Source organism: Lytechinus pictus, chromosome 16 (genome assembly GCF_037042905.1).
Source record: "Lytechinus pictus isolate F3 Inbred chromosome 16, Lp3.0, whole genome shotgun sequence".
Taxonomy (NCBI): Eukaryota; Metazoa; Echinodermata; class Echinoidea; order Temnopleuroida; family Toxopneustidae; genus Lytechinus; species Lytechinus pictus.
Genome location: NC_087260.1, coordinates 15,698,870 through 15,710,848, shown reverse-complemented (window position 1 = coordinate 15,710,848; position 11,979 = coordinate 15,698,870). Strand labels below are relative to the sequence as shown.

Sequence of the window (11,979 nt, the reverse complement as noted above, 5' to 3'; positions counted from 1 at the left end):
GATCCTCTTGACTCCTCCTCCACCCATGCTTCCTACATACAGTGAATAGCAGGCTTAGTGATACCTTAGATGTTGTAAGTCTTGTGTATTTTTTATATTCAATGTTTCCCATAGCATTAGTTTTCTGTCATGGGAAAATATTACTGATAACGATGCTACTCATTATTGATAAAATGTGGAGTTCATAAGCTTGAGGAATACTTCGATCATCATACACAAACTTTTATTTTCATAAACATGTAGATGTAGATTATTTTTGTCCAAGTGTATTATGCACCTTTCTTATATAATGCATGTCTTTGCAACTGTTTATTTATATAAATAATGCAGCCTTGAAATAATAAATGATGATATGTTACACCATTATACTGAATATGTTTGTGTTCTTGTTTGTCTCCGTTCAAATAGGAACTGGTAGTTTATCATGTAATAAAGCCAATATGCCACACTCACGTCTCAAGACCTAAACTAAATCATTGCAAACGAGCATCAATATTCAGGATGTAACATTAACATACATGCATTCGCTACAAAGATGAATAACTTATTTCTTGAATAAAAAAATCACGCCACCTTAATTGTTTTGTCAAAAATATATTTTAGTATGCGCTTCCAGGCATTCCTCTGGGTTTTTTTTAAATAGAGATCATTGTGACCATTATCTTTACAAAAATTCACAATATTTCGGATTCTTTGATGAAAAGGGAAGTTGTGTCAGTGCAGTACGGTTATACACTCCTTGAGGCCGGCTTGGCGTCCGAGGTCTGAAGTCTTTAATTATAGCCTTTGAAAAAAGAGAACATCAAACAAGGAAAAAAATGTGCATGTCGTGGTCGAAGGTGCTTGACTTAACCAGAAAAGGTCTGGGAATCAATTACCGGCACGGCTTTATGCCCTAAATAAGTAAAGTATTTTATCTGCATGGCACTTTTGATCTTGAATAGAATAAACGAAAATGTTATATATGCATATAACTGGGGGGAAAATGTGTTTGTGTGCTAATTAAAGTATAAAAAAAAATCAATATACGCTGACTCTTACATCGGGAACCCGTAATTTGTCACTCACTGTAAATTATGTGAAACAAAGTTCGATTCCTCGATCTGAACACGAGAAGGAACTGCCATCATTGTAACAAGGGGCAGATCCAGGATTTTCCAAAAGGGGGGGGGGGCACATTTACCTGAGGAAAAATTTGACAAGCAAAAAAAAAGCACTTTCAAAGGGAAAGCACACACTTCTGTTTTAACGCCATTTTTACATTACAAATTTTAATTGTGCCTCTCAAGGGGGGGGGGGGGGGGGCACGGGCCGGCTTTGCCCCCCTCCCCTGGATCCGCCAGTGATTGTAACATATGCCTGATAAAATTATGATGAAGAGGACGGTCAGTCTGCATGTTTATTGTCAGATCTGCCCCCCAAGATGATATCATGTATAATTTAAGCAATGAAATTTAAAAAAAAAGTGGCACTTATCGACTCTCTCATTTGAATTAAATTAATTTTATTTCATTCTTCATTAAAAAAACCCCACATACAAGTGAAAAATGATGAACATATAAATACATGGTTATAGAAAATAGCATTAAAGAGAACAAAGAAAACAATTTATGTCGAATGAGAGGTCAACAAAAAAGAGCAATTTGCCTTGTTGAGCGTTGACCCCAATAATAACGTTTTATTTACCCAGGGTATGGCCACTTGGGTTAGGAAACTGCTCTACCAGCGGGCCCTGCATAACATAATAATGTCATTATTACCCTTCTCCAATCTAAAATGCTGAGCGCTTAGCAAGAAGGCAGAAGGTCCCATTTTTGTAAGTCTTTGGTATGACTCGGCCGGGAATCGAACCCACGACCTCCCGTTCATGAGGCGGACGCTCTACCACTGAGCCACCATGACCGGTAAGGGGGGGGGGGCGACCAAGTTAAAGTTTTGGTGAACTCTTAAACATATAATATTAAAATGATTAAAAATAATCGAAAGGAATGTTTAAAGCTTTTAATAAAATATAGTATTCTTTGAAAAATTGGTTCTGACTTGAGGGAGATGGTATCCTTCAGCATGCCACTGTGTTGCGTACTATAGCTGTCATAATGTCATAATTTAAGCAAGACATCATAAAGATGTCATAACTTTAATACCAGTGCTTGTTTAAAGTCTTTTTTTTTTGCTGGAGTGATCGCCGATCTGATTGGAGGCATGCTGGAAGAGATAGAAGTTGAGAGAGAGAGGGGGGGGGGGGGGGTGGGAGAAAGAGCTAGTGGATATGAATAAAGGGAAATATCGCCGAGCGTACACTTTGGATTACTAGTATCTAGGTTTTTTTTAATGATAGATGATGCATTAAATCAATATAATTTCGCGGAAGGATGCGCAATCATGATGGTTTATTTCCAATTTCGTCTAATGCCAATTTGTCCAATTGCCAATTAACTCGTCTACTATCATTTGGTCTACCGTCAATTCATCCACTCACCACAATGCTATTTCGTCTATAACCACTTGGTCCAATAGCCATTTTGTCCATATACCAGTTGGTCATACCATTTGGTCTAATTGGACTAAGTGTTAAATTGTGCAAAATGAATGAAAATGATCAATGGATTAGACCAACTGGTTATGAGACGAAATGCGGGACGAATTAAATGATGATTGATTGATTGATTTTATTGATTTTATTTGGAAAGTCACCATAACATAATAGTACAGTAGCATTAAAACAACAGGCTTGCACAGGATGACCCACAAAAGCTCGAAAGCTTATTTCCAGTGGGGTCCTCGACATACAGAATTAAGATAATAAAATGGTAAAATTATACTATTTACATATTAAAAAAGTGAAGAAAAAAAAATCAGAATTTACTATTACCAATAAATAAGATATATAGATAATATATACAAGAATATAACGAAGAAGAAAAGAAGGAGAAGGAATAGAAGAAGAAAGGGGAGGAGGAGAAGGAAGAAAAGGATGAGGAAGAAAAATAATAAGGAGAAGAACAACAGCAAAAACGGCGACAACAATAACACGAAGAGGAGAATAGAAGGAAGAGATCAAAGAAATAGAAAGAATAGAAGAAAGGACATATCAAAGCTTCAATCAAACTATGTAAAATAAATAATAATACCTGGTAGAGAAGAGAAAAGAACGTGATCAGTATTCAGGCTAAATCAACCGTATAACATATAATTTGCATCTTCTCTTTGACTCTCAAGTGAAAGATATTCTTTCAATTTCCTCTTAAAATGCAAAAAGTTTCCTATTTCCTTTATATCATTAATTGGGAAGGGAATTCCAATGTTTTATAGCATTGTAATAATAGGAGTTACCAATACTACCTACCCTTTCTGGTCAGCAAAAGTTGAAATGGCTGTTTCTTGTACTATAGTTATGTAATTCGGTAACTAGATTAAAGTTTGATCCAATGTAATGATTCGATCTATTGTGATAGATGTTATGCACGTGGTGCAAAATAAGCTGTTTTGATCTTTTGTTGACTTCAAGAAAACCTGCTCCAGAGAGTTCGGTGTAGCCAACATGGGTTCTGGGACCAGAACAGTTAATGAATCTAACCAATTTATTCTGTATAATTTTCAACTTCTTTTTATCGAGTTCGCTTATGCCACTAAACCAAGCAGGGTTAGCATGGGGGTTAGCATAGTCAAATAAACTCTGAATAAGAGCAAAACAGAGAATACGCCTTGCTTTTTTATCCATACAACTTTGATACCTGTACAGAAATTTCAAACGGGCATTCGCCTTTTTCCACGATTGATTATACTAAAGATGAAAATGAAAGGGAGCTAGTCAACTCAATGCCTAAATACTTTACAGATTCTTTCCTCTGAATTATCTTATTACTGTATGATACCGTACTTCAAATTCAAATGAAGTTTTATAATTACTTTTAGAACAAAACAGAATGCTCTCGGTTTTGCCTAAGTGTAACGATAATCTATTAACAGTAGACCAAATGGTTAATGGACCAGATGATTGTTAGACAAAATGTTGATGGGCGGAGTGGCATTAGACTAAATGAAAGTAGACCATGCGGTGAGTGGACGAGTTGGCAGTAGACGAATTAGCAATTTACCATCATATTTGGGTCTGTGTCCATAAAGACTACGTACCGGTCGAGGCTTGCATTTGGAGACGAGGTTGTTGTAAATGATCACCTGACCTTTGTTTACAGCGGAATAGTGTCACATGATTCTGTATTCGCTGCGGAGGCTACCTCCATGATCAAATTAACCATGGCAAAGCTTGCATTGAACACTCTACGACATTTGTTCTTAATAATCTCAATCTTATTGTCAGTCACGTATGCGATAACCCCATTTGTGATAGAAGAGCAACTGCTTTGGGAATCATCGGACGAAGGCGAAGTTTCAACCTATCGAATTCCCATCATCAAGCAAATGCCAAATGGAGACCTCCTCGCCTTCAGCGAAGCGCGAAAATACAGCTCCGCGGATGCCGGGGCGAAGTTCATCGCCATGCGCCGCTCATCAAACAGCGGGCAGTCGTGGGGACCGAGTGTTTTTATTCTCAACGATTACAAAGTTCCAGACGGGTTGAATCTTGGCACAGTTCTGGTTGACAGTATAACAAACAACACCATGTTGATTCACACGTTCTGTGTTCATTCAGTATGCAATGGCACTGGGCAAAAGCCATCTGGAGTTTTCATGGTGACGAGTCCAGACTTTGGTCACAGTTGGTCCGAGCCTGTGAATTTAGGAGAGAAGAACCCAAAGCTCATGGACCTACATTTCGATCCTGGGCCCGGTTATGGGATTCAGAAACAACACCCCCCTCACAAAGGCAGACTGATTACCTGTGGACATGCTGATGGTGCAAACGGTGCAGATGAACGGTCAATGTTGTGCCTTCATAGCGATGGTCAGTACAGTAGACATATTCGATGCAAGCTCCTCTCTCTGATTTGAAAAAGTTAATTAGGCCAACCGTAATGAATTTTTTAATATATTTGCATAAATGCTGTTTGCATTCACACATTCAAGTTTTGCAAAGGTTCTTCTGTAAAATTTCTCTAAATTGAGAGCAACAATTCAATTTTCAAAATAATGAAAAATAAAATTTTCAACAAGATCCTTCCTTCATGAGAGAGATAAAACGTGGGTTCCTCATTAAGGTTTCATCATTTGCTTTTTTTAATCCAATTATTTTCCCCAAGCAGTGATCAATAAATGGTGCATGAAATGACAGGATTTTTTCCCTTTGACCTATAAAATTGAAAATTATGCAAAATATGAATGGAATTTGATTTAGATTTTTTTTAAAGGACTCAGTGTCAAAGAACTATGTTTTGGTGTGTTTCCACTTGCAGATGGTGGTGTAATATGGAATATAAGTATGGGATTGGCTGGTCTTCCATATGGTCAGACAAAGAAAACTGGAGATTTTGTACCAGGTGAAGTTCAGGTAAAACATGTATTTGAAATCTTCTAATTTTTGTACATGTAGATTTGCTACAGTAAAAAAGATACACTTGATTTATATTCCACTTTTAAAAAATACCACATGACATTTGAACCCATGTCATCCGGTTGCGACGAGAAGTAAAATAAGAAAATTACGACATTTTAAAGTTTCGTTTATTTTTCACTAAATAGTTATATGCACAATTTTGTCACATGCAACTGAGAGTGAGAGAATCGATGATGTCCGTCTCTCACTATTTCTTTTGTTTTTTATTGTTTGAATTATAAACTATTTCAATTTTTACAGATTTGACAATAAGGACCAACTTGACTGAACCATAAAATGCTAAACAATGGTTCGGGGAGAAATAAAACTTTGTTTCACAGGGCAATGAGGAGAAAATTAGAATATTTCATATAATAACATACAAAAGAAATAGTGAGTGAGCGATGTCATCAGTTCCCTCATTTGCATACCGACCCAAATGTGCATATGGGCAATTCCATAGGTTGGTGGACATGAGCTCAATGTGTCTTTGTACATATAGCCCATCTGAACCGTAACGTGAGTAACCACTTTATCTGCACCCCTAGTAAAAACCATGTGTTCTTTATTTTTTTAATTATATACAAATTTGTCTCCCTAATATACTTCTTTGAAATGGCTATAATCAACTTTCATAAAAGCCTTGCATGAGGACACTTTTCACTTATGTCCACTTTTCATTTTATGCATGTCCAAATCATGTAACATGAGTAACCGACACATTTAAAGATTTGCCAGGAGCATAATGAAATTTCCCAAGTTTTGTTTTTATACAAAAGATAGTCAGACTGCGTACTATGTTGTGATAAAGAGATGTTTAGTTCCTATCAATAATAATGGAGTTACAGCTCCAAGTATGAGTCAAGGTGTCTCCAAATGTAATGTGGGTAACCGTGGAATAGCCCATATAACTATTTTGCGAAATTAGGCGAAAATTCAAAATGTCATAACTTTCTTATTTTACATCCGATTTTGAGGAAATTTTCAGTGTTATGCTTGTTTGATTTTTCTCTTTTTATTCATATTAAATTTGTGTTGGGGTGGACTTGTCCTTTAAATAAGTCCTTTAAAGAAAAGAAATGTGGCCCCAAGAGCTTCATCTAATGATAATGGCAATAATAATGAAGATGACGATGAAAATAATATTAAAATAGAATATTCATATTGCATAGTTATCCACCTTGTTAGATGCTCAAGGTGCTCCTCTATTGCCCTAGTTAAGCTTGGCTACCGATTTCTGCTGGTGCTCATAATCATTTACCTTGAGCACCTTTGTTGAGTGCAGATCTCTGTGGATGAATTTCTTGCTGAAGGTCTAAGCCCATGGCAGAATTCTATGACCTGGATTCCATAACGCAAAGCTTAGTTAGCACTTGACTGTGAGGAAATTTGTAAGAATGATCATGCAGTGCATGCACAATAAACAATGCAATTAATCATAGAAATAAGCCCCATGATCAATCACTAGGCTATATTTCATATATTATATTTTTTAATTAAAAAATATATGTGCACACGTAAGTTTCAATAATGCATAAAGCATTTCCATTTAATTGAATCAAAATAAAAGAGCAATGTATATTATAAAAAATGCCTTGGACAAGGGCCATGCCGAGAATCGAACCCTGGACTTCCATGGTGTAGTTGGGCGCCTTAGACCACTCGGCCACGGCAATGGGCCCTGCAATTGTGTTTTGAGATCAGTAGCTACATACAGTGTAGACCTTTTTATACTGATTTATCAAACTGATGCCATAATCTAGTTTGTTTCTACCAAACCCAGAAAAAAGTCTTGCGACTTTGACTTTCCATTTTGTCACTTTATGCTCATCCAGATTGTTGAGTTGAAGAATGGGACGATCCTTGCCAATGTGCGGAATACCTACAATTATCACTGCAAGTGTCGCATCCAAGCGATGAGCTTTGACGGTGGATCGTCATTCCCCACGACCTCAATTCAACTGAAAGAAGAACTACTCGATCCTGACGTCTGTGGGTCAATCCTCAACTTCAATGATGACCAATTTATATTCTTCAGCAATGCGTACAGTATCGTTTCTCGGATCAACCTCACGCTTCACTGGAGCACGGACGCTGGGAGTACCTATCCAAATCTTTTGAATATTTATGGAAAAGGTAGCGGATATTCATGCCTAACTTATGTTGATAAAAATCACATAGCTCTGGTTTATGAAAAAGATGATATAAAGTTTATTTCGTATGTAAGGATCCAGCTTAATCTCTAGTCCTAAGTCAAGTTTTTAGAGCAACCAATTTAATGCATGAAACAGATTTCCTGTTGTACTAGTATCTGATTCTTAGTTGTGTTGAATATACATTGCAATGCCAAAGAAAATATTGATTGATGGACGAATCAGACAGATTTAATCCATCTAGTGAACATGGATACTACGCCATGAGTCAAACTTCGAAGTATTAGAAATTCAATAAAAATGACCTCCATTTTTGAATGGATTTGACTTTGAATGCTTCTGTAATTTGTGCTATTGCCATTTCTTACAGGATTGTAGGGAAAAAGTTGCAGCTGATATCTATGTAAGCAAGGTCTATTAACTAGATTTCACCGATTGTAGCTTATTATTACTGTGTTTACATGCTGCATCGGCTTGCGGTTCAGAACCACGAGCCGATGCAAAATTGGCTTTTTGGTTGCGTGTAAACGTGATTAACTTGCATCGGCTCTCGGTGCAGAATCTGCTTTTTTTCTACGTGTAAACAGAAAGTCGATTCTGCATCGACAATTGACCCGCATTTCATTTACTTTACCATTATGACGTACTTGGAAGCGCACGGAGCCAGCGTTGTCTTTATTATGACGTATATTGTTGGTGCGCGGATGATTTCAGGTTTTTGCAACGTGAGCTGTGACAGCGTGTAAACGCGGTGCAAAATAAACCAAAAGCCGATTCTGCATCGGCTTTTGGTTCTGAACCAAAAGCCGATGTACGTGTTAACACGGTATATATTACCAATTTTCCTAGGGATGTTCATTTCCTTATCATAGCTGTTATTGTTATTGTGAAATACGTACTGTTATTGTTCTTGTCATGTTATGAAAGTTATTAATTGTAATGTTTTTCACTACTTTTAAAAAGTGCCATTTGAGCACCTTTCTTACAAATTTAGTGTTTGGATATCAGAAAGTAACAAGCACAGATTATACACGTAGATCCTGAAATTTTCAGCCAATTCCATGCTTGATATCTGATAAAAAAAATAATAATGCACAAATATTACTGTAATTGGGCACCAGGCCAAATTTGATTTTCAGTTAGAATTGCAAAATTTATCAAATGAACACGATCAAACCTTATGATCATCATGAATGTTTTTATGCACACATTTTTAAGTGGCATTTTGGCAGCCACTTTTAGGGGGATTTTCAAACTTAAATCGGCTTTCAGATCCGTTTTTCAATATGAAATATTTTTAATACCATTTCATTATGAGAAAGAAGCACACTTGACTGATGGTAAAGTATGTACAGGGGTGTACTACAAATTTCCTTCAAAGTATATTTATGTCAACCACCTACACCTGAAGAATTCAAAAATTTAGAAATGTATAGTATACATTGGTAATAAATTGGTATGGTAAAAAAAAAGGTTACTCAGTAATGTTCACTTATTTAGCAACCAGAAGACAAATCTGTACATTATATGAGTACTTTTGACAATAATTTATGTATTCATTGTTGAAGTTTGAACCTGTAATGTATTTCTATGGGGGGGGGGGGTCGGTCTCAACTACAACATAATTTTCAAACCAACATGAAAGACTATCGTTGCCCATGCTTTATTTTCTTCATCACTGTTTGGTACAAATTGTTAACTACATAAACATGTATTTTTTTTCTTATGAAAGAAAATAGATCAAAACAAATGGTTAAATGGTGAAAGTTCTAATCAGATAAGGAGTAACAAAGTTTTTGTTGTTCAAGGAATATGATATCCCAGAGATTGTACATTTTAGATATCGAATTGGAACCTTTGTGAGTTGATTATGACAAGTGTTAAAAATTATTGTATACATATGCAGGAATATTGATTTTTTTTCCCATACACCGTTTCTCTTGGGGAGTTATATTATTATAATGTCCTCATAAGAGAATTATGAAATTTTGAGCAAATATGTTAGAGGACATTTTTTTTAGGGGGGGGTGTAAGCAGCCAATCTTATATCCACATGGGTCCTTTACAATGCAACCGACCACCTCCCCCCCCCCCATGGAAATCTTGTCTTCACATTTAAGAAGTGTCTCAAAAACCTACATGTACTTAATCTAAATTTACTATTTCTTTTTAGTTCTGTAATTTTTTATTTCTATACCCTCTGTACTTATTCTATCTTCATTCAATGCACATTTTATCTCATGAAGAGATACTTTACACGTTTATAAAAAATATTGTTCGTTTTTTCAATTTCATTCAAATCACTTAGTCCTCTTGAATTCCCTTTTTTCCTTTGAAAAAATGTTTGAGGCTTAGTTACCATTTAACTGTGTTAGAAATGAGCATGGGCCTGTTTCATAGATACTTACAACTATTGTAACTTTGCCATTATGGCAAATACCACACTAACATGGTTTAGCAGCATATCACAATCAATATTACCATGGTACATGTAGATACTTTATTAATGGTAAAGTTACAATAGTTGCAACTCTTCATGAAACAGGCCCCAATTGATTTTATTCAGATCACACGTCACCTACGTAATATTTTTCTTCTCAGTGATTTTGAGTAATTTTTACTTAAAATTTTTTGTCGAGTTTCAATTGTGCAATATTGTAATTTACCTTTGCGAATAAAATTTCACATTGAAAATATATCTACCAGTCTTGTGTTTGTTTTATCTAAAAAGAGAGAAGAGAATGATATTATAATCACAAATAATGAAGAAATGTCTGAAAACCGATTCAACCCTGGTTGTAAAGGGGGGATTTTCTTTATGCAATAAATGCCGTTATTTTTGCCTGGAGAAAATTCAAGGGGGAGGTATCATTGTTTCAAGGTCCAACTACTCTTTTCGAGAACCAAGGTGATGACTTCACAATTAAAAAAATAAAAATGAATTTCATCGTTATACTAATTTATATCTAGGAGAAGCATGAAAACATCAGCACTCGGCAGCCCAAAATTGTTATGAATTGGTTCCCGAGATATAATAATGATAATACTATAATAAACGGTATACTAGTATTTAAAGGTCAAGTCCACCTCAGAAAAATGTTGTTTTGAATCAATAGAGAAAAATCAGACAAGCACAATGCTGAAAATTTCATTAAAATCAGATGTAAAATAAGAAAGTTATGACATTTTAAAGTTTCGCTTATTTTTCTCAAAGTAGTTATATGCACAATTTAGTCACATGCAAATGAGAGAATCGATGATGTCCCTCACTATTTCTTTTGTTTTTTATTGTTCGAATTAATACATTATTTCAATTTTTGTAGATTTGACAATAAGGACCAACGTTGACTGAACCATAAAATGTCAAGCAATGGTAATTCAACATGTTCAGGGAGAAATAAAACTTTGTTTCACAGGACAATGAGGAGAAACTTTGAATATTTCATATAATAAAATACAAAAGAAATAGTGATGTCATCACTTCCCTCATTTGCATACCGACTGGGATGTGCATATAACTGTTTTATGAAATTAAGCGAAACTTTCAAATGTCATAACTTTCTGATTTTAAGTCCGATTTTGAAGAAATTTTCAGTGTTATGCTTGTTGAATTTTCACTTTTTATTCAAATCAACTTTTTGTTGGGGTGGACTTGTCCTTTAAATACCCAGGGAGGAACTTCATTTTCGAAAACTGTTCTCCAAGCAGGCCCTGCCATTATTCCCCGGCTTTAGCTCGGCTGACTAGAAGATCAAGCAATTGAGGAATTTCTTCTTACCAGCTAGGTACACATTCACCTCACCTGAGTTGAGTGCATCACAATGTGGGTAATTTTCTTACTGAAGGAAAACATGCTATGGCTGGGAATCGAACCCACGTCCCTCAAGACGAGAGTCATAACCATGCACTAGACCACAATGCCCCCACACATGATTATATGCATACCTAATAAGTGATATCTTTCCATTTTGGATTTTTTTTCTCCGACATTAAGTAACGTTCGAATGAAAACACTTCTACATCCGTTTCCTAGATGGTTGCATTTGGTGCACTCTTTACTTACAGGTTTGTGAAAATCTGGAAACCCATCTTTTTTGTTGTTGCAAATTTTAACAAAAAGTGCACATAATTAGAATGCAGCTGCAGCAAATGCACCTTTAAAAATTCATGTGTTGTAATCTCACTTGCCTACTTCTGTTTCAAACCTGTTACCGGTTATGGATAGTCACAGGCACCGTTGTTTAGATTGGGGGGGGGGGGGGGAGGCATTGGACCAAAAAAATTCCATGACCCCCCCCCCCCTCAAAAAAAAAAAAACATCATGAATGAATC

General features: G+C 35.9%; 1 protein-coding gene across 4 annotated transcripts; it reads left to right on the top strand.

Annotated features, from left to right (window-relative positions):
- The first annotated feature begins 2,255 nt into the window (after positions 1 to 2,255).
- LOC129279611 (sialidase-1-like) lies at positions 2,256 to 10,343 on the top strand. 4 transcript variants are annotated; one of them, XR_010296051.1, is made up of 5 exons: positions 2,256 to 4,906; positions 5,355 to 5,449; positions 7,330 to 8,224; positions 8,520 to 10,062; positions 10,172 to 10,343. XR_010296051.1 is itself a non-coding variant. In XM_054915710.2 (3 exons), exons 1-3 carry the CDS (start codon positions 4,243 to 4,245, stop codon positions 7,738 to 7,740), a joined length of 1,170 nt encoding a protein of 389 aa, XP_054771685.2. In that variant the 5' UTR covers positions 2,256 to 4,242; the 3' UTR covers positions 7,741 to 10,343. The 4 variants fall into 4 exon arrangements, 1 of the variants encoding a protein (XP_054771685.2); XR_010296050.1 differs by having other exon boundaries at positions 8,520 to 10,343; XR_010296049.1 differs by having other exon boundaries at positions 7,330 to 10,062.
- The last annotated feature ends 1,636 nt before the right edge of the window (positions 10,344 to 11,979 follow it).

Coding starts and splice junctions, on each gene's coding strand:
- LOC129279611 (XM_054915710.2), top strand. CDS start 4,243: ATGATCAAATTAACCATGGCAAAGCTTGCATTGAACACTCTACGACAT. Junction 4,907..5,354: donor GTTGTGCCTTCATAGCGATG/GTCAGTACAGTA, acceptor TTCCACTTGCAG/ATGGTGGTGTAATATGGAAT. Junction 5,450..7,329: donor TTGTACCAGGTGAAGTTCAG/GTAAAACATGTA, acceptor ATGCTCATCCAG/ATTGTTGAGTTGAAGAATGG.